The sequence below is a fragment of the Ambystoma mexicanum genome, chromosome 6q (genome assembly GCF_040938575.1).
Source record: "Ambystoma mexicanum isolate Mex_15411 chromosome 6q, UKY_AmexF1_1, whole genome shotgun sequence".
NCBI lineage: Eukaryota > Metazoa > Chordata > Amphibia > Caudata > Ambystomatidae > Ambystoma > Ambystoma mexicanum.
In genome coordinates this window covers 863,114,118-863,140,600 of record NC_090937.1, presented here as the reverse complement: position 1 = coordinate 863,140,600, position 26,483 = coordinate 863,114,118, and the positions used below count along the sequence as shown (strand labels likewise).

Below are 26,483 nucleotides of genomic sequence, written 5' to 3'. Positions count from 1 at the left end.
TCATGTGCCTATCCATCAAAAGCACAGAAAGTACATGAGGTTTGCAGTTGGCTGTTCTTATTATCAGTTTTGAGATCTGCCATGTGGGCTGACTTCCTCCCAAGGGTTTTCACAAAGCTGATGGTGGTGGTGGTAGCGAGCCTCAGGAGAGGGGGGATTCATGTCTACACCTACCTGGATGATTGGCTGATCAGGGCATGTTCTCCCGGACAGGCCCTGGAACATCTCAGCATCACCTGCCACTCTCTCCACAGACTGGGCTTCTCCCTCGATCACAAGAAGTCCCACATGATACTATCTCAAAGACTCCAGTTAATTGGAGTGGTCTTGGTTGCATCCTTGGGAAAAGCCTTGTCACCCGACGTGAGGGCTCAGCACATTCTGCAGATGGTCACCAAATTCCATAATGCTCAGCATCTTCCGGTCTATGACTTATTTAGGTTCGTCAGCCTCATGGCATCCTGCTTTATCCTGGTTCCACAGGCTCGCCTGAGAATGGGATCCCTACAATGGGCTCTCAGGACAGAGTAGTCTCCATTCTCAGGCAGAATGACAGATCTCCTTCAGATCCCAAACAGGGTCGCACAAGATCTACTGTGGTGGCCTTGCAAGGACAATATTCTGAAGAGAGAACACTTTTGGCAACCATGGGCTGAGACAACAGTAGTTACGGATGCCTCACGTATGGGGTGGGAGTCCCACGCCAACGATCTGACAGTCAGCAGTCAGGGGTCTCCATCAGAATCCAAACTACACATCAACCTTTTGGAGCTGAGGGCGATCAGACTCATGCCTTTCTGCCATCTGTAGGGGTAAAGAATGTCCTGATAATGACGGACAACACAGTGGCCATGTACTACCTCAACAAGAGAGGAGGTGTAGGGCCACTGTGCAGAGAGGCAATGCAGCTCTGGTTTTGGTCAATTCAAGAAGGAATCTCCTTGTCGGCAGTTCACCTAGCCAGAGAGGAGAAATGTACACTGGACACTCTGAACAGGCAGAACACAGTCTTCCACGAGTGGGAACTAGCTCAGGAAGTCCTTCAAGAGATCTTCACCCTTTGGGGAATCCTTCAAGAGGATCTGTTCACGACCAGCAGCATCGGAAGTGGGAACTGTTCTGCTCAAGGGAATATCCCAGAAAAGCAGCTCTAGAGGACACATTCATGGTGGACTGGAAGATTCCACTCCTCTATGCATTTCCTCCTGTCCCTGTCATTCCTCAAGTCATCAAGAGGTTGAGAAAGTTCAGGAAATCCATGATCCTAATAGCCCCAGATTTGGCCCGGAGGACGTGGTACTCGGACTTTCTGGACATGTCCATCTGCCTACCAATTTGTCTTCCACAAAGAGACGACCTTCTCTCGCGTGTTCTCCATCCAGAGGTCAAGTCATTCAACCTTCACGCATTGGTTTCTGAGAGGTTGAGATATAAAGATTGGGCCCTTCCATATGGCTTAATGGAGATTTTGCTTTCGGCCACAAGGCCAGCAACAAAATTCTTTTACCGCTGCCGTTGGAATAAATTCTTCAGTTGGTCTAGGGAAAAGGATGTGGAACCTCTTCAGTGCAGTACACTTTTGGTGTTATCTGTTTGTTACACTTAGCAAATCTGGGGCTCCAGATTGGAACAATTAAAGGTTATTTGGCAGTCCTCTCAATCTTCAAGCGCACATCAGAGGAGGTATCCTATTTCAAGATGCCATTAATCATTCAATTTCTTAAAGGGCTCCCTAAAGTGCTCCCTCCTACACCTTTTCAATTACTAATTTGGGTTCTTAATCTTATGTTGAAATCTCTGATGTGTGCTCCCTTTGAGCCACTCCATTCATGTCCACTAAAACTACTAGCTTTCAAAATCATTCTGTTAGTTGTGTTAACATCAGCCTGCAGGGTGACTGAGTTGCAGGCATTATCTAGCAAGCCTCAATTTACTATTGTTTTTTACAAGAACAAGGTTGTCCTTAAGGTTAAACCTTTTTTTGCCAAACATCGTATCAGATTGTCATTCATCCCTGAAAATCGCGCTTTATAGATTCTATCTGCCTTCTCATTATGGCAAGGAAGAGGAAAGGCTGCATAAGCTTTATCCCAGAAGTGCTTTGAGCTTTTATGTTTCACGAATTGCGAAAATACATCAAAATGACCCGTTTTTTTATTTGGTACACTGGACACAAGCTGGATCTTCCAGTTACAAAACAAACTTTGTCCAGATGGATAATTCTTGCTATTACAGAATTCTACAGATTGGCTGGTAAAGATCGCTCAGAAGGCCTGAGAGCTCATTCCACAAGGCTGATGTCAACATCTTATGCTCTGCAAAGATGGGTGCCTATAAAGACATTTGTGCGGCAGCCACTTTGTCTATCATTCAAACATTTACTAAACATTAATGTCTGGATTCATCCTCTAACCAGGAAGGAGGATTTGGGAAAGCTCTCCTACATTAAATTCATGACAAATCTTAAGTGTGAGAATTCTTACTCTCTCCTCCAAAACCTAACACTGCTTTGAGATTATATCATAAAATGAGGAATATGTGGAAGGACACAATGCATTTGAAGAACATGTTACTTACCCCTGTTAATGCTCTTTCAACGGGATGTTCGTTCCACATATTCTTCATTGACCCTCCCAACCCACCCTGCTGTAAAATTTCCAGGCATTGCGCTTTAAGCACTTTCAAAATTGGGTACTGTCTCACTGATGTTTGTACTTCCGCAAGAGCAAGGTGTAAAAACAGAACTGTAGCTAATGGGTGCTGCACATGGTATATATACTGACAATGACATGGACTGAAATGAAAGCCCTGCAGGGACATCGAGTTGACCGCATCGACATACAGCTCCCTCTGCCTAAATTTCTTTTCCAAAACCGCTGAAGCCTGAAGATATCATATCATAAGATGAGTAATACGCTGGAGGAACATCCAGTCAAAAGAACTTTACCAGGGGTAAGTAACTTGTTCTTCTAAGCAGTAATGAGAGAAGGGTAGAATGCTTTGCACCATCATCATAGATAGAGATGCTGTTGGGTGGTTGAGGAGATCCATGATTCAGGGGAAGGTTGCAGTGACAGAGGAAAAAGCATGCTCATTGTAGTCATCCCGGCATTGCTGAATTCAGTTTAAATAAGCTTGACTGATCAAGCAAGTAAGGAACAGAAATATATTTGACGGAGGCCCTGATTCGGTCAAGCTATGGGACCATGGGGTTAGGCTTGAGATTTATTTTTGAACACAGAAGGAAGGAGACAACAGTGAAGAGGTAATGGAGATGGTAAGATTGATGAGTAAGTGGTCAGATGGAGACCATCAATAGAGAGGGCAGATGAGTCAAGAGAGGAAGATATGAAGATGCGATCTAGCCAGCTGGCATACGTATGGGTTAGAAGGATTGGAAAGTTGAGCAGAAAATGATCAGAGAGAGTGGTGTCCAGCTGTAGTCAATGGGCTTTGGTCATGTTGGAGAGGTTGAGCTCACCCATTATGATGGTGGGGAAATGGGCTTGGAGAGATTCAATTAAGAGGTTGGGATCAGAGAGGAATATATTTAGGGTGCCTGGAGGTCTGTAGATGAGAAGCATAGCTAGAGAGTTGGGAGCACAAATGTATACTGAGAGGTGGATGGGGATGGAGGAGTCAGTAAAGTTAGGGCCGGGAAGAGGGGTGAATGTTGGCTCCTTGATGACCAGACTGATGTCAATACTCTTTATTGTTAGGCGGGGGGAGGAAATGGTAGCTAAGTCAGTATGGGGTGCATCCAGAATGGCTGTGTCAAGAGAGGGAATCCAAGTTGTGTTGACGGTCATCCGAGAGATTTTGGATGATAAGAGACAACGTGGTCCTTGAGAAAGGATGTTTTATTACAGCTGTATTAGGACTTTTAGAGGCCAAGGGAGGGATAGATTGAGGAGTTAGAGGGTTTCGATTGAGATAATGTTGTTACTTAATGGTTATAAGTGGGGTCAAAAATGTTGGAGTATTTATGGTGGGAAAAAGTGGTACTACCAGGGTGACTTTCATGGAGTTGAAGAGGATATGGATGAAAGAGGGGTTATAGGGCAGAGTAGGGTGGTGAAACCGATCTTGGGAGTAGAAAGAAGGACATGAGAGAGGAGAAAAAAGGAGAGTACGTAGGAGTAGGAAGAGCAGGAACAAGTTTATAGATGTGAGAATAGGGATTGTGGAGGTCAGGGTACAGGGCTTAGTTAGTTAAAGGAGCTAAGGTATGTTGCTTAGCATGACCGTAGGGCAGTGGGCAGAGTAGGGATAGGTGTTGAGTACTTTTTACATCACAGGCCCAAACAGGGATAAAAAGAAGGTGCCATTGCCTTCTTTTGCCCGTAGCCGGGAACATCTGGTGGCAAGAGACCAAGGGACTTAGTAAAGAAGGATGTCATGTTACCATATATACCATGGGATCAATGGGAGGGCTGCTTGGCTGGAATATGTCGACCACGTATGTCATGGTCAGGTACAGGCAGTTGTGTTTCGGCTCCAAGCTGGCGCTGTCATTGATCAGCAGATCAGGTCGCGACTCAGGAAAGGGTGGTGCATCAGGTCAGTGTGTGAAATGCAGCACAGCAAATGACTAAATGAATAAATAAATAAATAAATAAATGTTTTCTAATGTCCACAATGATGCATTGAAGATCAGTAATGTATTGTTCTGTACATTTGGACAATAGTGCACTCATTTCTATCTAATGACTAAAATCTTCTAAATTGAGGGATGACAAATAATTGCTATTCAAAATTGTGTTTGTGGCACAGTATGGTTATCCACTGTCGATCAATGAAGTTCTTTATCTTTGTTCCCGTCTTCTTAAGGGAGCTCAGCATTGACTGATCACCTAATGCACAATCAAAATGGCATTCACTAATTATCCATGTTGAAGGTATCATGTTATGACCAATACAGTTTTAGCTGTTCCAGACCCATGTTCCAGAATAGTTGCTTGCAAGATGAAATAACAAGTGTATGTGCTGTTGGATACTAACTTATAATTATGTTTCCAATCTTCTGGATGAATAAATTATGAGTGTTTTGGTGGGAATTCCCTTACAGATACTGGTTGCATGCACATTTCTGTATAGGAGGTTCTTTAGTTTGGTTAATTATGCAGGGATGCACATACCATCAGGTAATAATAGAAACATTGATATATCACTGCTGCCCTGATGTAAATAATCGCTGCTTGCAAACTGCTTTTCCAGAGTGTTCTTTTTGCAGGGAACGGATTACACACAGCTAAACGTGTTCATGATAGTCAGTTGAAAACAATGATCATTTTTGCCAGTTGTTCTATATGAATTTCTTTAACTGATTGGGGACTTTTTTCAGTGCAAATTATAACCAATTGTTTTTATTCACATCATTTTAAGGCGTTGATGTCGAAATTTCAGGAGATTTTGCCAGTGGAGATTTCCACGACTGGTCAGATGATGAAGAGAATGAAGATGACATGGTGAATGATGAGGAGGAAATTGAAGGTGATGATGATGAAGAAGAAGGCGATGATGATGATGATGATGATGATGATGACGGATACATTTGAGCATTCTCAAGTGCAATTAATTCTACCTTTCTAATGTTTGCAAGGTGACATCTCATAGAATTACTTTGCTCTCTACACTACAAGATCAAAGAGACAATGTGTATATTTTGTATAACAATATCAGATATAACAGCGAAGTCATAGACTTTCCTTGTTTAAATAAGAATCATGTTTGTGCTTTAAGCTTTTATATGCCTTTGAGACAAAGAGTAAGAAGTGAGAGGTTTGCCTGGCAAAAGAGTTCTTGTGTGCTACTTATACGTGGAAATACTGCCTAAGGACAACTACATTTTTAATCAAACTTCACTGAAAAAAAAAGAAGTGGAATACTGCCATTTTTTGGAAAGTGTTGTGATGCCATCCTAGTGAAAGCTTTGTAAAGAATAAAGTGCAGTAACCGTGCCCTTAAGCCTTCTGCGTTCTTTTACTATTGCATGACCTGAATGCCTAGTTCTGCAGAGAGTACTGTTAAAAAGACCCACAGCATCTCATCAACCCGTAATTAACAGGAACTAACATTGGAGACAGCTGTAATGTAAAAGGAACAGGCACTAGTACAAGATAATCATTTCTACGTGTATTTCTATTTCCAATATAGTATTGCAATGTTAAAATCTTACTGATTTTGTCAAGATACATTTTGAAAGAATTTAAGTATATGGCCAGGAACTATTTCTGCAAAGTGAAGGTTTTGTTATCCTTTGATATTTTTTTCTTTTTTTTTCCTTTTTTATGTTTGGTTTTTATTGTAAACTCATAACTCATCTAAAGTTTATCTATGAATTAAGTAGCATGGTTTTTACTATTTTATCAATTTACTATACATTTATTATTGTTCCTATTGGACACCAGAAATTAAGCTTCAAACAGTCTATTTGGAAAGTTTAAGGCAACATGCTTTCTTGAAGTAGGCATGCACAAATGTCAGGTCATATCAAAACAAAAGACAATATTTGTTCACGTACTGTTTTGCTTTTACTTCTTATTCTAATTATTTTGTGTATATTTCTGTTATGAAATGACATATCATGATTAATTTAATCAAATAGAATTAGGGAGGTTTTAGCATGCAAACAATAGCCACACAAGCCGACCAAGATATCAAATTATTTTCATTTTGAGAGTTTGTTGTGGTGAACGAAGATGACATCTGTTTTCCATTTTTACCATTCGGGAATTTCCATATGGGCTGCACTCTGATTGGTTCTGTGTGAAGTAGAATTCACGAGGGACGATTTGAACCATTAAACCTTTGTTATTTAGCATGTCAATTGTTTATGCATTTTGAAACAACAGCCTTTTGATGCAATGAGACCATAGTCAGGCTTTGCCCTAACCCTATAAAGACAAACCAACTGTGCAAGATCCAATGACTGGGTGTCGAATGTCAACAATTTATCTCTGGACTTTGTTTTCGTGAAATACAGACTGGTGGATCAAAATCAACTATATTTTCATTTTATGTTAACCTGCTTTAAATACTGCATTTAATGTTTATTTTATGTAATATGAACAGGTATTATGCATTGTTTCCTTTTTTTTACTGTTTAGGTATAGTTTACAAAATAAAGACTCTTGTATCCAATCAGTGTTTGAATTGAGTTCTACCTCCAAAAATAAAGAGAAATACATAACTGGAAATGTTATATCTTTTTATGAAATTGCACACACTTTTTCTTTGCTCAGTCTACAAGATTACAAAAACCCACATAGGTTTTTGTTCATTTGTTTTTATTTGATACTCACATTTGCAAAGCGTTAATGCTCCATATGAGATTTTGATGGCAAGGTAACAATGGTCGTTTAATCTGATTTGTTTTGAATGCATTGTACATAGTCCTTAGTGCAAGTTTCCTCGTTTTATTTGAAATTGAAACTGAATTATTTTCAAAAAAGTTACCAGTTAAGATGATTTTGGTTATATGAAGTAACATTAGTCTGTATGGTGGGTTCAAATTGCAATTCAAAAGCTGACAATACTTTACAAATTGAAGAAATATTAGTGGTGGCTGATGAATTTTACGGTGGAGGAGTGTAAATATGTCCCTCAAATGTGTACGATTGATCTAAGGTAGACGAGAGCCCAAATCGACCTAAGAGAGGTTCTGGTGGGTTTTCTACTTAGACTTTTTTTTAAATAATGCAATAAAATTGTGAACTTTTACAGCACTTTTTATGTAAAAATATTGAAAAACAGTTCTGATAACATATGAAACAAATCCAATCGATTTTGGGTCACCAATAGTACACTGGAATATTTTAGAACATATTTTCATGATGCCGCTGCCCTGAAAATATTCCAGCACTGATACAGCCAAGGACAGGTATGTAATGTCTGTGCCCACTATATATGTTTTCATTTAATGTATAAAACATAAATGGTGTATATTTAATCAAAGTCACTGTAAAAGCCCTTCATGACACTGGCCCCAGAGTGTGTGGTATTATTGCCACTGTGAGACACTTGTATGACCCTGTTGTACAGCATATATCAATTATGCAACAGTAGACAGCTTTCATAATGCTGCATCCCAGAGTCTGTATCATTTCCACTTAAAATGAAGTCCATGATGCTCAAGTCGCCAATAAATATTGAAGTATTGTCATTTTCACGTTATGAGCTTTCATAATGCTGGTGCAAAATCTATGTAATAATTTCCACTTATCACAAGTCACTTGCCCTTGCTTCAGATAAATGTCATCATTACCACCAATCATGATTATCTGGTGCTCCCAAATATATGTCAGCTAGTGTCCCTCCTATGGATCTCAGCTCATCTGATCCCTGCAACCTTCCTGTAACCCCTTGGTGCATCCCTTATGTACATTCCTCTGTAGCTTCCCAGTTAGATGTGCACTGTATACTTCTAGTACCTACACAATGTGCACACAAAGGAGACTTCCCATGGAAACCCTTGTCCCCTGTACACAAACACACAATAGACACACATGCAGGCACATCGATAGGTGCACACCTATGCACATCGCAAACACCCACCTCTCTCTCTCGCACATACACATGCCCATGAACATGTGTGCAGCTCACCATCGCATGCACAGATGCATTTATACACACACACGCAGACAAACACACACACACTTAGAAAGGAAAATAACTTACCTGACAGGTTGGCCAGGCCTCTCGACTGCTCCATCTCTGCAATTCCACTGAGCCGCGGTACCTGGATGTTTTGGGGGGATGAAATCCAGGTCCTCAGACGTCTGTTGAGGGCATCTGAGGAAACACATGATTGGTCCTGGCTATTGGATGCGTCGAAAAAAGAAATAGGGATTGGCCTTTAGCCACTATAACAACACCTGATACCCCATTTGCTGCCCTTTCCCGGAACACATATGGCGATATACACCTCTTCATGAATCCTGATGTGGGCCTTATCTAATTCGGATATCTATCATCAAGAAACGTGGCTTCTTAACCGTCCAATATTTGATTTGTAGAAAGTAGTTTGTTTAGGCTGCCCAGCCAGCAAATATGTGTTAACCATATGGCGACTTACTCACTCTCATGATATCTGACAAACATTTTTCAATCATCATAACTCAGAATTCTTTTTTTGGTACTTTGTTGATTGATGTTCAATTGCTTGGCAATATGATGCTGAACCAACTTATTGTTAATATTTAGTGGCATGAGTACATTTCAAGGCTGAGTGATATATAAGACCATTTGGGAAAGTATGCAAATGTATGGCGTGAGAAGTTTGGGGATGGTCACATTTTAATCGCAGGTGATCTTAATTCTGATTGCATTAATTTTGAGCGGGTAAATGTCCTTGATAGTAGATGTGGCAACATTCTTAGCAAGCAACACAATTGTAGACAATGGGTGGGGTGACTACACGGTCTTTGTCTCTGTGTGCTGAATGGCACCATTCAGGGTGATGTTCCTTACAAGCCTACATGGACCAACTGGAGATCACACTCGACTATAGATTTCCTTTTTGTAGGACAGTGGCTATTTAACAACTGTTTAGAGTTGCTGTTCATCCCTACTCCATTACGTGACCACTCCATGATAGTAGCTACATTTGACCTGGGAGAGACCCAGGATATAGGGAAATGTGGCCCCTCAGATCTAACCTCAAATATGGCTGCTAATCGACTAACCTGGAACGTGGCAGTGGGGACCACATGCAATTACTCCCTGGCTAATCTACTCAATTTGACTACAGAGGATTACTAATTTGGCACGTTCTCTGTTTGTAATTTTGAGACCTTTATCAGGTGCCCATTGAACCGATATAGGTCGTCTGTTGCTTGTGGCCAGGGATAGATACCATACACACTCTCACACTTACAATCTTGAGGTTGTTAAAAGAAAGTGTGAGAAAGGGAATACCATCAGGATGATCAGGAAATGATCTGACCTTTCTTCGATAGGAAGGTTTAAGTTTATTAGACAGATTCATCAGTCTTAAAGGAACTAGTTGTGACAAACCCTTGCCATGAATATTCAGGAGGTTGCAGAGGTCATATTAAGCTCCGTATATGAGAAAAATATGCAGGTCTCTGCCAATTAATGAACAACCTATAATCCTCACAATTTTGCAAGTTAATACAGATGCTGAGGATGAATGGTTTGCTCATTTCCAATCCTTATATTCCTGTCCAACAGGTGATATGGAATGTGTTCCCCATGAATGGGCTCAAATTGGGAAATGGGATATATCGTCTTTTGCCTTTGATGAAGTTCTAAATACAATAACGTAAATAAGCCACTGACGAGCCCCAGGTCTGAATAGATTGCCTAACATGTTGTTCAAAAATGACCTGATGGTTTGGGCTGAGATTTAAAGTGTATTGTTTAAGGACGTTGTTAGCACTTGCCTCTTTCCTTAGACTTGGTTCTTGGCTCACATCGTCCCGATCTACATGAAGTGAGATATAAGCTGCCCAGTAAATTATAGACCAATTGCCATTTTAGATGGGAAAAGCAAGGTGTTTGTTTTTATCTTGCTGACATATCTTGCGTTATTGACTAATGAAACAGGCAGATTGGGAAAATGGTATACTAGGTTTCGTCGCGATCAAGGTGATATGGAATGTGTTCCCCATGAATGGGCTCAAATTGGGAAATGGGATATATCATCTTTTGCCTTTGATGAAGTTCTAAATACAATAACGTAAATAAGCCACTGACGAGCCCCAGGTCTGAATAGATTGCCTAACATGTTGTTCAAAAATGACCTGGTGGTTTGGGCTGAGATTTATAGTGTATTGTTTAAGGACGTTTTTAGCACTTGCCTCTTTCCTTAGACTTGGTCCTTGGCTCACCTCGTCCCGATCTACATGAAGGGAGATATAAGCTGCCCAGTAAATTATAGACCAATTGCCATTTTAGATGGGAAAAGCAAGGTGTTTGTTTCTATCTTGCTGACATATCTTGCGTTATTGACTAATGAAACAGGCAGATTGGGAAAATGGTAAACTAGGTTTCGTCGCGATCAAGGAAAATCTTTGAACAGTCTTATCATCCGCAGCCTCCAACAGCTTGCATGGGATGGTCTTCGCGATTCGGTCTATATAGCCTCAAAGACTTAACAGGCACTTTTTATACCATAGACCGTAATCGTTTATGGACTAAACTCAATAAGTGGGGAATTCTCTCGGGGCTATTAAGAATAATGATTGGTATGTGTTCTTTTTCAAAGATCCAAGTTGGCTTAAATCATGCAGGACTACTACCACATCAAATCCCTGCCTTTCTGGGTGTAAGGCAGGGATGTGTACTGACACCCGGTTTGTTTAATTTTTATACATCTCATATAAGTGACCATTTGAAACACGCTACTTTCATTTACCCAAAACTCCATCATCTAAGACCCTCCTGGTTGTCCTATGTGGATGATGTACTTTTATTTCATTATACCCCAGTGTGTCTTCAGAGGTTGATAGATGTTAACTCTTGTTTTATGAACAACCATGTCTTTCAGATAAACCCAGTTAAGTCAAAAATCTTGCAGAGCACTCCAGGTAATACAAATAATATGGCCTTTAGATGACACAAATGTTGTGAAGCTGTTGAAAATGTGTACTCGTTGATATACCTGGGTTTTATGTTGCAGTCTAATCAGGTCTTGTTAAGCTTTCGAGAATGGCTTAAGAATTGAGCTTCTGCTCTGACAAATCAATTGCTGAGAGTGGACTTCAGATTTGTTAGTTATACACTGAAACCATGTATATGATTTTATGACGGGAAAATAGTTCCAAAGATCTCATTCACATTGGATGTTTACCCATTTTCAATATTAGACTATTCACCCATTCTCGAAGCTTTGATCTGACGTAGGACTTAGCACTTGTCTAACACTGTTCACATTGATGCAATAAGGTATGAATTGGCTATAGTATCTCTTCGCACTAAAGCCCTTTGGAAGATCAATTCTTTGGTAAGGGAAATCTTTTGTCCCCTGGAAGCAACCTTGTATGAGGACTTAAACATTATTTTGGAGGCCCAAGTTCAGGCATGGTTAATTGAAGTCTGCACCTTTTGTATTACTTATTTGGCAGAGATACGTAGCACTCTTGACGAGATAAAAGAAAATCCAATGATGGTCAAAAAGACGGTTATATGTGTATGACTAGTTTCGTACTGCAGAACAACTTCATTCATATCCTTCCTTTGAACACCTTCAAAGGGAGCATAAAAAGTTGGGAACATTAGCTCCATTCTTTGCTCTATATCGCACCAAATTGGTACGGTCTGGATTCCTCCTTTTTCATTGCAATTCTGGCAAGATTCTGAAATCCGGAAAAGGAAAATACTGGCTGTCTATTCTGTAAAGTGATTACCGAACATGAGATACTTAATTATCTTGAGTTATATTGCCCGGCTTTGTAAGGCAACAAGTGGAATCACCTGAAAAATCGTGTTGGCCTTTTATCAATGGGGGACGAAGAATTGGTATGGATGGCTTGTTCGTCTGGCCATTCCACATCTACTGTACTTGCGATTACAATCCTTGAAACTGGAGGACTTTGATGAAACATTTACTGATTAATGATGACATTTGTAGTGATTAATATAGTTCCTTTTGTTTTTTGTTTTGTTTAGTTTAAACATTACTATGATCTTAACATATGTATTCTGTGAATGAGAATGTTTGGTATTTGCAGGGTGATTCATAGAATCATTGCGCGCTGAAATGTGTGGCGCAAGCATGAAAAACACAGCGCACGCGTGCAAAATGCACGTGTGCACCCATTTCCCGATTCATGGAAGGCACTGCACCTGGATTACCTGGAACCTGAGCCGAATCCGTGCATGGCGCACACGTCACTGCGACATCCCGAAAGCTGTGCACGAGTTGTCCAGTTAAAACACACAATGACCAGTGCACACACCTAAAAAGGGGGCAGTCCAGCAGCGAAATCCCTGCAATGCCCACACGCGCGCTATCAACACATATTCATGGAATTGAACAGGGCAAACCTGCGCACGCCAAAAGACGCACAAAGCCGGAAACACGTCTGCCACACGAAAGCAGGCAGATGCACCCCAGCACAGCATAAAAGTGCGCGCAAACAACAAACTAGCATATACAGCTACGATGAATGTCCCATTTCTCGCAGCAGTGATCGTGGGATACCGCAGGAGGAGGACGATAGACAGGCCCGCATTTTCTTACCCAGGACCAGCCTTTTTGGGATGCCTGATGACCAGGTCTATGGCAGGTATAGGTATCCACCTCATATCATCCTAGACCTGGTCACTGAGTGGGAGAATGACCTCACATCACCCACCTTGTGCTCCCAAGCACTGAGCCCCTTGGAAAAGGTGCTCAATGTCCTGCATTGTATGGCCACTGGGTAATTTCAGCAGACATCTGCCATAGTTGGGGGCATCTCACAGGCCACGCAGTCACGCTGCCTAAACCAGGTGTTGGCAATCTTGACTGCACGCCCCTCAGTCCGCAGGCACATGTACATGCCCAGAACACCCGCGGAAAGGCAGGCCATGGACCAGGACTTTTACGGGGTGTCACACTTCCCCAAAGTGCTTGGTGCCATTGATTGCACCCATGTCGCCCTATGTCCACCTAGGGCCACTGAGCACATCTATTGCAACCGCAAGCACTGGCATTCCATCAATGTGGAGGTTGTATGCAATGCCAAGGGAATCATCACCTCTGTCTATGCAAACTATCCCGGGTCCACCCATGACAGTTTAATATTCAGAATGTCAGCCCTACACCAGGACCTGGAAGCTGGGAGGCATGGCAACACATGGCTCATTGGTGAGTAGAAATGCCTGTGCACATGCATGCATGTCACACACAGACAAATACACAAACCCAACCAATGACAACCATTATCATCACCCCAGGGGACAGTGCCTACCCTCTGAGCACCTACATGATGATGCCAATACGGAACCCCACCCCAGGTAAGATACAACGCAGCCCATATTGCAACCAGGGGCATAGTGGAGCGCACATTTGGAGTGCTAAAGTCACGCTTCCGCTCCCTTGACCGCTCTGGTGGGCATATACTATATGCGCCCCCAGTAGTGTGCAGGATCAGTGTGGAAGCATGTTTCCTGCACAACGATGCAACCTGGCAGGGCGTACCAGTGGACATGGTGGTGCCCCCATATCCCCAACCACACGCACACCCGCTGCGCATGAGAGGGGAAAGGGCACGTGGCGAGGCAGCCCGTACCCAGCTTGTGGCATTTTTCACCTAAACTCCCCCCCTAGCAGAGTGCACACAGACCTGGCACATTCCAGGTGACAATCAATGATGACAAGGGACAGTCAACTGTCACAACCCTAACACCCTGAGAATGTGTCCTTGGGATTGCAGCATTGTGTGATTCCCTAGCCGCTTAAACAAACACAATCCTGTGTGACCAGAAGGCACACATGCAAGCTACAGATTCCACCCCCCCATGCAAAATAGCACATCCAAATTCTGGTATGTCACCTAAACCTCCCTCTACCCCATGTCACCCACCCAACACACCATGCCATGGCATGCAATGTGAAAACCTCAATGAAAATATCAACACACATGACACAACTGTCACAAAGTGCACTGTCACAAATGGAAACAGGCCACAATTGACCTCAGACACGGACTGTGAAGAAAAGAGTGAGCAAAAATATCCAACCTATACTAAAAGTACGTAATTGCATTCCACCAAAGGTGTGAACACCAAAACCTTGAAACTTTGGTGGTATGCATTTCAGGGAATCCCAAAAAAGAAAAGAAAATGCGGGTGCTGCAGGGTTGTCCCCTGCAACACCACGCTCACTACACAACGCAGTACAGTGAGTGGTGTTTACGTCCTGGAAACCCCTGCAGCTGTGTAAAAAACAAAAAAATTAGACTGCAGTGCGAGTTCACAATCACGAAAGTCAATGTGGAATTGTGCAGCAGGGACAAAGAATGTCTCAGAAGGCAAGTAGTGTGTGCGTCGGTGGATGTTGGGGTGGTTTGAGGGTGAGGGGAGAGGGTGTGTGTTGTGGGAGTGTGTTTGCACGGCTATACAATGCATGTTAGCATGGGAAATGCATGAACCTTCAGTGTTCCATACATTTTCCATGTGAACTACTCTGTTGTGGACACATCTACAATGGAAACATATTGCTGATCCAGTGACACATCATAAGCAAAACCAACACAGGTTTATCGATTTACCAGCATAACATATCATGAACACAGAACCCAACAGTGACATTGCCAGACAGTGAGGAAACACCACAGCACAAGTGCCTCAATGTGACATTGACACCACATGGCCCCCTACCATCATGAGAGTAGTTTCGACAGCTAAAGGGGGCATGGGACCGAATACGGCATGAAGTGCATCAACATTGTATACAGTCAAGGCAATACATGAATAGGCAAAATGAAATCATGCACAGTCAACAATAAACTCACCAAAATGAAGTCCAACCATGCACTGGAGAAACCATCATGAATCCCCACTAGGGGTGTATACACAAGTTGGACTTCAAACTGGCCATAGATATTACGCAAATCGATGGCCTCTGTGTAAGTTACTGTCACACGGTGCCATCCTTGTGAGCCCATGGAAAAGGGGAAGCAGGAGTGGCATATGTGTCCGGACCCCAAGCCACAAACACAAAAACGAGACATGCCTTTACGGGTCCAGCCGGAACACACAGTGGATGCCTTCAGATGCCACATAGCACCACATTGCAACATAAATGCACAATAGACAAAAAATATAAATGGCCATAGTGGACCTGGGGGGGAGGCACCCAGGAGGGGGGAGGTGCAGGGTGCACCTCAACACCCACATGCAATGATGTTGAGACAAAAAAAAAATCCTTCATGGGCTCATGGTCTGGACGGCCCGACCTGAGTGAGAGATACGTTGTCGTCGTCCCCCTTTGGTTGTACATCAGGAGGTGCGCGTGGTACAGGTGCCTCACCATGCATAGCCCCAGCAAGCCCCTCAACGGCAGCAAGCATGCAGGCCTGGTAAGTCTGGTTATGTAGGAATATGGCATAGAGGTCCCCTTGCAGCACGTCACGTGAAACACAGAGTTCCTGCTGCAAGGACTCACGTGTAACACAAAGTTCTGCCAGCAAGTCCTCACGTGACAGATGGACCTCCTTCCAGCTTGCAGGGAGTTGAGCTGAGATGGTCCTTTCTGGCTGCTCCATCTCTGTTCTGCCTGTGTCCCATGGCCCATAATGAGTGCAGCCAGAGTAGTTCTGAGGGAGGTGTTATCTTCCCTCAGGGCTTCCCTGTGGGCCTGTGCCTCAGCAGCAATAGCTGTGCGCAGGGCCACCAGTTCATCCCAGTGGGCCCTGTTGGAGGCTGCCATGCCCAGCCTGAGTGAGCGGCATGTGGACTGTGTTGCATGCTGCTGGAGCTCCACCTGCCTATCAGGGGATAGAATGGAGTTGGCCACACGTTCCATACCTTGAGCCAACATCTCAATCGCTCCCCCCTGTTGCTGTGCTATGGCATATATTGCATGCTCCCACCCAGTGTTCCCCGGTGGTGCATGGCCACCGCATTGCTGGACCCCACACCTGTTGGGCCCAAGGAGACGTGGTCCTTGCTGTGCTGGCACTTCCTGTGGCTGCAGGACTACATTCCTCTGTCGATCTGCTGCCCCAGGAACAGAAGCAACTGGTGTGAGGCGTGACCTTGCACCCATAACCAACACAGGCTGACATTCCAACACTGACTGGCCCCTAGAGGGATCTACCCCCATTGTAGGTGTGGTGGACAGAACAGCATCCACTACAGAATATCTCACTGTCAACGCCATGGATTGATGACCATCCGATTCAACATCAGAGTCAAAGAGATCCTCAGAGTTGTACCCAGAGGCATCCCTGGACAGGATGGCCTGGAGCACCGATGGATGTTCGTGGCCTACCACACCACAACCACCACTGGTGCATGGTTGGACACCTGAACCCTCCACCCTGTCTGCCATCTTCTCCTCTGCTTCTGGTGCCTCATCACCTGTAACAAAATAAAGAAACACATGAGCACACATGTCAGCAGCACATATCACACACATAGACATCACAATATCGACAGCCAACACATGAAGCAGCCATGTCACACACAACCCAAACTGCAGTGGCAAGGAAATGGAAGGGGAGCCTGAAAGCAGATATGGATGTATGTCAAATGTGAAGGCCACAAATGTACTGCATGTTGCATATCACCTGCATCACACGCATAGATATTAGCCCAAAATGACAGATGGCAACAAAGAGATGGCATGTGGCAAAGCCATGGCAGAATTCCCAAATAGCCACAGCAGTAAGTTAAATAGAACTGTCCATGACACATGTAAAATGCATGTCAACATGCACTACAAGAAAATAAAAATCCAAAAAAGTACACGTGTCACAGGATGCGACAATGCAAGTGCATTGAAATACAGTGTAGGGAGGCACATGGATCCATACATTCCAGGTCACTTTAAGATCACACAAGTGAATAGGCATGTTGAAGAGTGAATCATGGCTCAGAAGTGTGTGGGTGCAGTGCAGGACATGTGTACGGCCTCAACTATCAACATGAACAAAAATGTAGTGCTGTCAATGACGTGACATGATGGCAGTGCAAGTGCAGTCATCATGTGCAAAGTGTTGCCACTGGGTTGTAGGGATACAGTGAACCCTCCACCCCCTCTGGGGAATGGCAGGGAGGCAGTGCATGGCTCTGAATGGCTGACCAGGGTACTGTGTAGTTGCAGACAGTGTTGGCAGGTGTCAATTGCATCATCCCAGTAAACTGAGACTACAGCAGATGAGTGGGGGACAGAGAGCAGGACACATGAGGAACCATCAGAAGTACACCCATACACGCAGAAGCCACAACATTAGTTGCCTAAAGGCAGGGTGGCTGTAACAGAGGTAGGCCTGTGCACGACACAGACAAGGGCACCCTAAACATGTGCGTGATGAGGAAGAGACCCTGAGTGAGCATTAAATGGATACCATGAGACGGATACAATACTGGAGATGTTGTACAATGAGTAGCCTGCCACAGAACCATAGGGGCTTGCAGGGAATGCACATGGTCCATGAATGAACACTCATGTCCACTCTGAGCCTGTGCCATCTGCACGGTCCTAGTGAGACAACCTGCATCAAGGACAAAGGATGTATCCCACAGTATAGGTTTGGCAGGGTTGCAGAGGGAAGTGTGCATGTACACAGGAATGAGGAAGAGGTCATTGCAGTAGTCCAACATGGTATACACCAGTACCATGGAGACAGTGAGCTACAGGGTGGTGGAGGGGCAAGGAAGCACGCCCATGAGGAGGAGCAGCTTGCAGGGTGACCGCAGATAGCCGCCAGTCATGTGGCGACAGGAGTGTTGAGTGGTACAACACCACAGGCTATATGCAAACATGCCAGTGAGCATGAACATGGATAGGAGCGGCTGCCAAGCAACTTGCATGTAAGTAGGGTACATGTGTGGTGATGAGGACCCCCCCAGTCTGCAGCACATGGCTTGCATGCAGACTACATCACTACAGGGATGCATCAGTCAAGCATTGCATGTGTCACACATGGCACTTATGAATACATAGCCTGAACTGGCAGTCATTCACAACATTTCACACAAGAAAAACACAAATGGGCTGGACACACAAGCATCAACACGCAACGAACGTTGCATCATAATCGGCATCTCTCCCACTCCCTGCATAAGACCCTGATCGATGAACTTTGCAGCGATTTCCTTGTGCGGAGTGAGTTCATCCTCCTCTGGTGGTGGTCGACTGCCAGTCACCAGAGTCAGGGCATGATTAGAGGCCCGCTTTTGCTTTGCACAGCGTCAGTGGTCAGTCCAACGTTTCTAGCAATCCTGAGCTGTGTGCCTCTCATATCCCATGGCACTGACACCTTCTGAAATGCACTGCCAGTGGAGCCGACGCTGGGCAGGCGTAATATGGCACCCTGGCCCTCCAGCATATCGTGTTCATGTTCCTACATGTAGCCCTCAAGGAACTCCAGTTCCACTTTATTGAAAGACTTCCTCCTTGACGTGCCAGGGGCCGGAGCCGTGTCTGGGGTCCCAGCCTCTTGCGCAGAAGCACACTTGCTCATTGCTGGTTGTGCAGACCATGAGTGGCTAATGTCGCACTGATTAGTAGGGGCAGTGGTGATGGTGGACTGGCCAATGGGAGTATTCATTGGCACGAGGACGGAAGACCTGGATTGAGTAATTGTTGCCAGGACCCAGCGGCACAACTGCCTCAGTGCCAAGGGCTGTGACCAACACAGTCCTGGCTGGCAGACTCACTGTCGGGGTTGTGTTGGCTGCATCTTCCTGCAGCTCCCACCACCTGGCTGCTCGGGTCAGCAGATGTCACTACTGCCCCAGATACATGTGCCTTGGTCACAGCTACCTTAGGCACACGTAGCTTGGCCTTCCTGCCCTGAAAATCTGCCTGGGAGTCCTCATGTGCCAAGGCAGCCTGCGCTGGCTGACCACGATCATGGGTGGTGGTTGCCGCAGCTGCACCTGCAGCTTCCACTACCTGTTACGCTCACCTGATCTCTGCCGGGACATTGGGGCATGGTTGGATCCCTCCCTGGACTTGGCTCCTTTGGATCTGGGTATAGCCCCGCTGCTGTAGTGTGGACTGCTCTGGTCACTGACAATGACCTTTGAAGAAGGTAAGAGGCAGTGAAAATGCTGTGGCTGAATTGCGATCCCCTCATATCCCTCTTGCCAGAATGAGAGGGGCATGCGTTTTCCCATAAACTCTCACCTGTTGTTTTGTAAAGATGAGCTCTCTGTCCTGCTTCCCTTCAGCAGGGGCGCTGTAGATAGACCTAGTTGCTTCACTGGTCCATATATGTGATGGCCCAGACTGGCTGCGACCAAGCCACTTTGGAGTTAAGTGTTCGTAACAATGATTATTGTCCGTATGCTTTTGCAATGTCTTTCCCAATGATTCTTGTCCGTAATTCTTATGTCTTTCCTTTTCCCAATAGGTGTGAAGATGGCCACTCTGCGTCACAGTGTTCAAGCGAGTCCACACAGTGCCAGAAGGGGAATGGAGTGGCCCCACTAGAAGGTAAGTAGGGTTTCAAGGTGGTACGAAAGGCTTAGCTATTGTGTGGCCAATCGTTAAATGTTTATGCAGTTTCTTACCTTTTGCATTCCTTTTCTCCCACAGGAATAGCCTGGCGTCGGATGATGGAGAGCGGCGATCCGAGAACCTGTCAGCGGCTAATAGATGGAAGATCCATAAGGATGCTGGACGAGAAGAAGACTCCCGCATAGGTGCGCTCTGACAGGTGAGGATGAGATGAGCTGCAGGTGATGGATTTGCAGACACAGGTAAAATGTACGCTGTAGATGCTGAGTTGAAGATAGCTGCACTTTGAGCGATGGAGTGGTTGATTCAGGTAAGATGCGTGTCGCACGCTGAAGATGATGTCCAGGACCTGATGAGATGCATGCTGAGCTGGAAACAGGTAACAGCTTCAGACGGCGGTAAGAGTTACGCTGCACACAGCAGACTAACGTGAAGCCTCTACATGCGGGTGGGGCTGGCTTAAATAGCCTGGCCTCAGGCACTCCCCTTTAGCCCCGCCTTGTGGCCCCACCTCACCAGTCCCATAGACATCTGCGCGTGGCTTCCAATGCCTTCCAATAGCCACACCCGGCCTGGATGCACGTGCTTTGGACACAAAGTGTGCAGAGCACACTTTCTTTTGAGCCTTGCACCAAAGGCACCAGGACAGGGTCCATTTGGAGGATTGAAAGTGATGGCCCTTGGTTAATGGCCATGACACTACCTGGTGGCCCGTGCCAGCAGATGACACTGGCTGTGGGGTCAGATGTGCACCGGGGATGTCTGCAGCAGCAGCATCTCCCTGAGGTGCTGGGGGTGGTAGCATGGATGTCCTAGCATGTGGCTGGACATCCTGCCCCTGTGGAACAGACTGGCAACATCCCCCTCCGCGTCCACCTTGGCCTCCCTTTACTCCCTGGACTCCCTGGCCACCCAAGCCACGTGCTCCACCACGTCCAGCCTTGGGAGGTCACCCAGATTTGCCAGCCCTTACCTTTTGGTGGCCTCCCAACCATTGCACAGATGGACTATTGCCAATGGGAGGTGCACAAAACAATTGTCCTGGGCAATTGTGGTGAAAGGGGCAGGGTACGTGATGGTAGACGCACCCCTGTGCTCCTGTGAGGCTCTAAGTGACCCCTGGTGAATAAAGACCGGTCACGCAATGCTCAGGCACCCCAAGTAAACGTGCGTGGAATAAACCTCCCGCAGTACGCCGTGGCACCCAGGGACACAATAAATACATACACGTGGAACACGCAGGGTACCCTGACCTCGAAAATAGGGTACGCGACACACAGGGGGAAGCACAGTGGGAAAAATAAACATGCACGACTCACCATCTGCCTTGCATGGAAAACAAAAACACAGGTGTAGGCAGCTCCCCCTCCAAAACAAGAAGTACGAACTCTAAGCGTTGTGAAGATATCACGTGTGAACCCACAAGAAGAAGAAACACACACGTTGGTCTCCACGAAAAACACGTACAGCAAACTGCTGTCCCGCACCGACCTTTAACCCGTGCTAATGGCAATGCCCACGCGCGTCACGTCACTTGCATGCTTATGCTCTAAGGGCATTTCGTCGGATTTCACGCTAACGCAATGTTTTTCACATGTGGAGTCACTCTGCATCAAGCTGGCCATGCGACTACACACGGAAGACCACACTCCTGCCCAGAGGCCATTTACTTGCCCCCCAAAGCCCCGAGCAGCCTCCTACGAGCCAGTTGCTGCTGCCAGCCAGCCTGCTGTTTGGTGCCTGCACAGAAGACATTGCCAGACGTCCTGTTGCTGCGACCACCTCTGCTGGAACAGAAGACTCCCGACTGCTGCACCATCACTCTACTGCCCAGCCCCATGACCCAGTTGCCCACCCACATCTGCCTCGGGGGTTGCCATGTCAAACCAGGCAACATCTGGGGCTAGTGGCAACCACCAGTCAGAGAGGCAGAGGGCTGCCAGCTTCAGTGCCAATGAAGTTGGCATCCTGGTGGAGCAAGTCCTGGGGCATTATGATGCCCTCTTCTCGACATCACGCCTCAACAAGGAAGGATCTGGTTGGACAACATCAACATGGTGGAGGTGGCCTCCCGCGACTACCAATGCATCCGGAAGTGCTCTGAGGACTTTAGGTCCAGGGCCCACAGCAAGGCTTGTGAAGAAGTGAGGTGCCGGGACCGGTTGATCAACATCCAGATGCGGGTCCTGGAGCACACAAACCCAGTGCTTCACCACCAGGTCCTCGAGTTGCTGACCTGTCTGGAGTTGAGTGGTAAGTGTCCATGTGTTCTTGTCCAGAATACTGCATGTTGAGGTGTGGCAGGAGTGTGAACATCGGCCATATGTCTGGCATGCCCCATGTATTGATGTCTGTGTGCAGGGACGTGATGGTGCTGCATGTGAGTCCAGTCAAGCATGTTCCACATCAATGGTGCCTGTGTTGCAATGCATGGTGTTCACCAGCATGTGACGATGCACACATGTCTGCATACCGGTGTGTGTACTCAGCCATGTTTGTGGTCTGATACATGGATGCTTATGTCACCTTATTGGAAATGCACGTGTGTCTGAGTGGTGTGTATGTGTGACTGGGAATCGCCATGGATGCATGACATATGGACATCTCGATGCCTTATTGACTGATGCGGCACAGTTGCCAATGTGTGCGCTGTGACAGGAGGTAGACAGCCCAGATGCATGACTTTTCGGTGGTGTGTCTGCATGTGATCGGCATGTCCCATGATGCATGTGACATTCAGCCCCCCTTCTGATGTTCCAACAGTGCCTTGTACATTAATGCAAATGTCTGTTGCACGTGCCATGCTTGTTTGTGCATGGGTTTTACTTGCACTGATCTGTGTGTCGTGGACGGTGATGTTGGTTGTGACATTTGACAGTGAGACTCATGTGCATTTGCTTTGTGTGTAGCAGACCATTGTACAGTGCCCTCATGCTTGTGTTCAATGTCTCCTTATCTGCAGCGGCGATTGAGGAACAGGGTGAAGATGGCACTGTGGAGCAGAGCAGCGGGGGTGCTTCCACCAGGCGGAGACGCAAGGCCCATTCACCCTCCCAGGACAGGTCATCTTCCAGAAGCGAGGGGACTGGTGCTGCATACGCAACTGCCGAGGGGAGGCCCAAGAGGGCGAGGTTGGTAGCGGGCTCCTCGGCCGTGGAAGGGACAGGTGAGCCCCCACAGGGGCAGGACAGTGAGGCATCCAGGTCGGTGGTGGTTGAGGAGGAGGAGGATGCCGCATTAGACCCGCACACGGGGCCTGGAGGGGGTGATGCCACTGGTGCAAGTGGTGCAGTCCAGGGGCAGGAGGCAGCGCAGGTTGCCGCTGAAGTGCCTGTGCCTGACCCTGCATCACTGCGCACCAGCATGGATGCCTCAGTCCAGGCCCATCCACAGGTAGGGGAGGACTCCACGGCAACTGACATTCCTCTACCTGCGGCCGAGGCAATCCGTGACAGGGTTGAGCACATCCTAGTCGGTGTCCCGATGTTCACACGCGTCATTCGTGATGATGTGCATGCTTCCTGGCAGGACCACGCACGTCATCACAAACAGGTATGTGCCATCCTGAACTGGCTAGGACGGCTCATTGTTGGGGGTTTCCTCCATGTGCTGGGTGCTCTTGCAACCCCCTCCTCCTCTTTACTCACTATACGCCAGTCGTCCGCCATGCCGTCTTCCAGCCCAGATGCCACCAGGGCCCCCTCTGGACCTGCCACATCCACCGTGGCCAGGCTGGTGGAGATCCCATCCGTACCACAGTTGGGAGTCGAAGGTTCAGCAGAGGTGGTCACCCCAGGAACAGGACCCCTGGCAATGGAGGTTGTGCAGGCACCTTCGAGCAGGGCACCTGCACGACAGCCCGGGGGTTGCCATCTTCCTGGAGGCTGTTGTGTTGGCACAGGCAGATGCAACCAAGGCAGCAGCCAGCTCGATATAGGAGGCTTTAGGACTCAGGGCCAACTACATCACGGGGGCAGGCATCGGCCAAAAGACAGGAGGACCCTGGACAAAGTGTGTCTTCCGTGTGGCAGCGGATGGGCCGGCAAACAGGTGCAGAGCGGCGGCGGGCAGAGGGGGCACGGCTCACCATGGGCAGGGCAGAGAACTCCATGCGGTGGGCAGAGAGGTGGGCGGAGTTCCTCGAAGAGACTCGTAGGGAGTTGGTGGAGAGCATGGCGGCATACCTGTGAGCCCTCGAGGATTAAGCACAGTACCGCCTCCGGGCTATTGACACGGAGTTTGATGATGCCTTGGCCAAAACTCTTGGTAACAATGGTGAACCACAGGACTAGCCTGCCGCTATTGTAAATAGTTCTTTACTGTTAGGTTTCCTTTCTTTTTCTTTTTTCTTTGGAGTCCATGGACATTGTTCCACTTTTTGTATATTGTTGTTTTTTATAGGGAGTTTTTTCTGATTCATTCAGCCTTTTGGGATCATGGACTCTTCATCCTTTATTGTACATAGTTAGACTTTGGTGGATTGTTTGGCTTTTATTTTCCCATGGAGTAATGGTTTATTATATTGTTTTCCTTTGGAACTGCACACTTTACTTTGGACAAGGACCACTTTCAGGATTTTCTCTTTTTTGAATTTTCATGTTCATTTGGATTTTGCATTTTAATTTGTTTACATCCATTTCATTTACATTCTCATTTTTTTGTGTGTATATTCTTTTTCGAAAAAAACATTTTCAATTAGTCCAATTTTAGTGTTGTCTGCTCTCAATTGTTTGGTGCATCACCATTGGCTCTGGCATGTGTCACTGTTGTGTGGCTATGTTGGACATGTATATGGGTGCATGCATGTGTGCTTTGGGGCCAGTACTGTGAAGTGGGGCCAATGGATGGGTGTGGAGTTGCACTGGGGGGGCAGCATGGGGTGGCATTTGGGTGGACCTTTGCTACATGATTCTATGTTGTGACAATGTATTTGGTGGTGGACATGGGTCAGGGACTACCTGCAGGTTGCAGTCACTGGTGGGGTGTGGGCTCATGAGTCAGGGCCTGCCTGCAGGTTGCCATCACTAGTGGGGTGGGAGGACATGGGCCGCGACCTGCCTGCAGATTGCTGTCACTGGTGGGGTGGGGGGACATGAGTCGGAGCCTGCCTGCAGGTTCCCGTCACTGGTAGGGTGAGGGGAAATAAATTGGGGCCTGCCTGCAGGTTGCCTTCACCGGTGGGGTGGGGAGACATGAGTCGGGGCCTGCATGCGGTGTATGGTGCCATGTGAGCTGCCTGAGGCCATGGTCACAGGTGATGGGGGGTGTTCCTTGTGGTGTGGGCTGCCTGTGGCCATGGTCAGGGGTGATGGAGGGTCCCTTGTGGTGTGGGCTGCTTGCAGCCATGGTCATGGGTGAAGGGGGGATCCATTGTGGTGTGGGCTGCCTGAAGCCATGGTCAAGGGTGATGGGGTCCCTTGTAGTGTGGGCTGCCTGCGGCCATCGTCAGGAGTGATGGGGGGCTCTCTTGTGGTGTGGGCAGCCTGCGGCCATGGTCATGGACGATGGTCCCTTGTGTCATGGGCTGCCTGCAGCCATGGTCAGGGGTAATGGGGGTCCCTTGTGGTGTGGGCTGTCTGCAGGGTGTATTCGCAGGTGCTGCCAGCACACAAGGCATTTTTCATGTGATTCTGCAAGCAAGAGCTGGGTATGCGAGTTCACGGGGGTACGCAAGGTGCTTTTCATGCAATTTTGTTTGCGTGAGCGGGATACGCGTATTCAAGGGGGACGCAATGAGTTTTCACGCGATATGGCTGTCGTCAGCGGGGTATGCATATTTGCGGGGTTACGGTAGGCTTTTTTCACATGATTTTGCTTACGCAAGCCGAGGACACGTACTCAAGGAGTTGCACAGGTGTATTTTCATATGGTTTGGCTGGCACGAGCGGGGTACGCGTAATCAAGGGGTGCGTGAGGATTTTTCCCACGATTTGGCTGGCGCAAACAGGGTACGCATATTCAAGGGTGTGCGCAATGAGTTTTCACACAATTTGGCTGTCGCGAGCGGGGTACGCATATTTTCGCATGTTTACGGTAGGCCCTTTTCACGCGATTTTGCTGGCGCGAGATGAGGACGTGTATTCAAGGGGTTGCGCTGGTATATTTTCACACGTTTTGGCTGGCGCGAGCGAGGTACGCCTAATCATGGGGGTGTGCGAGGAGTATTCACGCGATTTGGCTGGCGCGAGCGGGTTACATGTATTTGCGGAGTTACGGTAGCCCCTTTTCATGCGATTTTGCTTACGCGACTGGGGTACGAACATTCAAGGGGCTGCGCAAGGAGTTTTCACACGATTTGGCTGGTGAGAGCCAGATACGTGTATTCACAGGGTTACGGTAG

At 46.7% G+C, this 26,483-nt stretch overlaps 1 protein-coding gene across 1 annotated transcript in view; it reads left to right on the top strand.

The window, feature by feature from the left end:
• Positions 1–7,143, top strand: part of SPOCK3 (SPARC (osteonectin), cwcv and kazal like domains proteoglycan 3) — a 1,387,609-nt gene extending 1,380,466 nt beyond the window's left edge. The window contains exon 10 of the mRNA XM_069631385.1: positions 5,386–7,143. Coding sequence (XP_069487486.1) covers positions 5,386–5,558 — 173 coding nt within the window. The 3' untranslated portion in view covers positions 5,559–7,143. The remainder of the gene's footprint in view (positions 1–5,385) is intronic.
• The last annotated feature ends 19,340 nt before the right edge of the window (positions 7,144–26,483 follow it).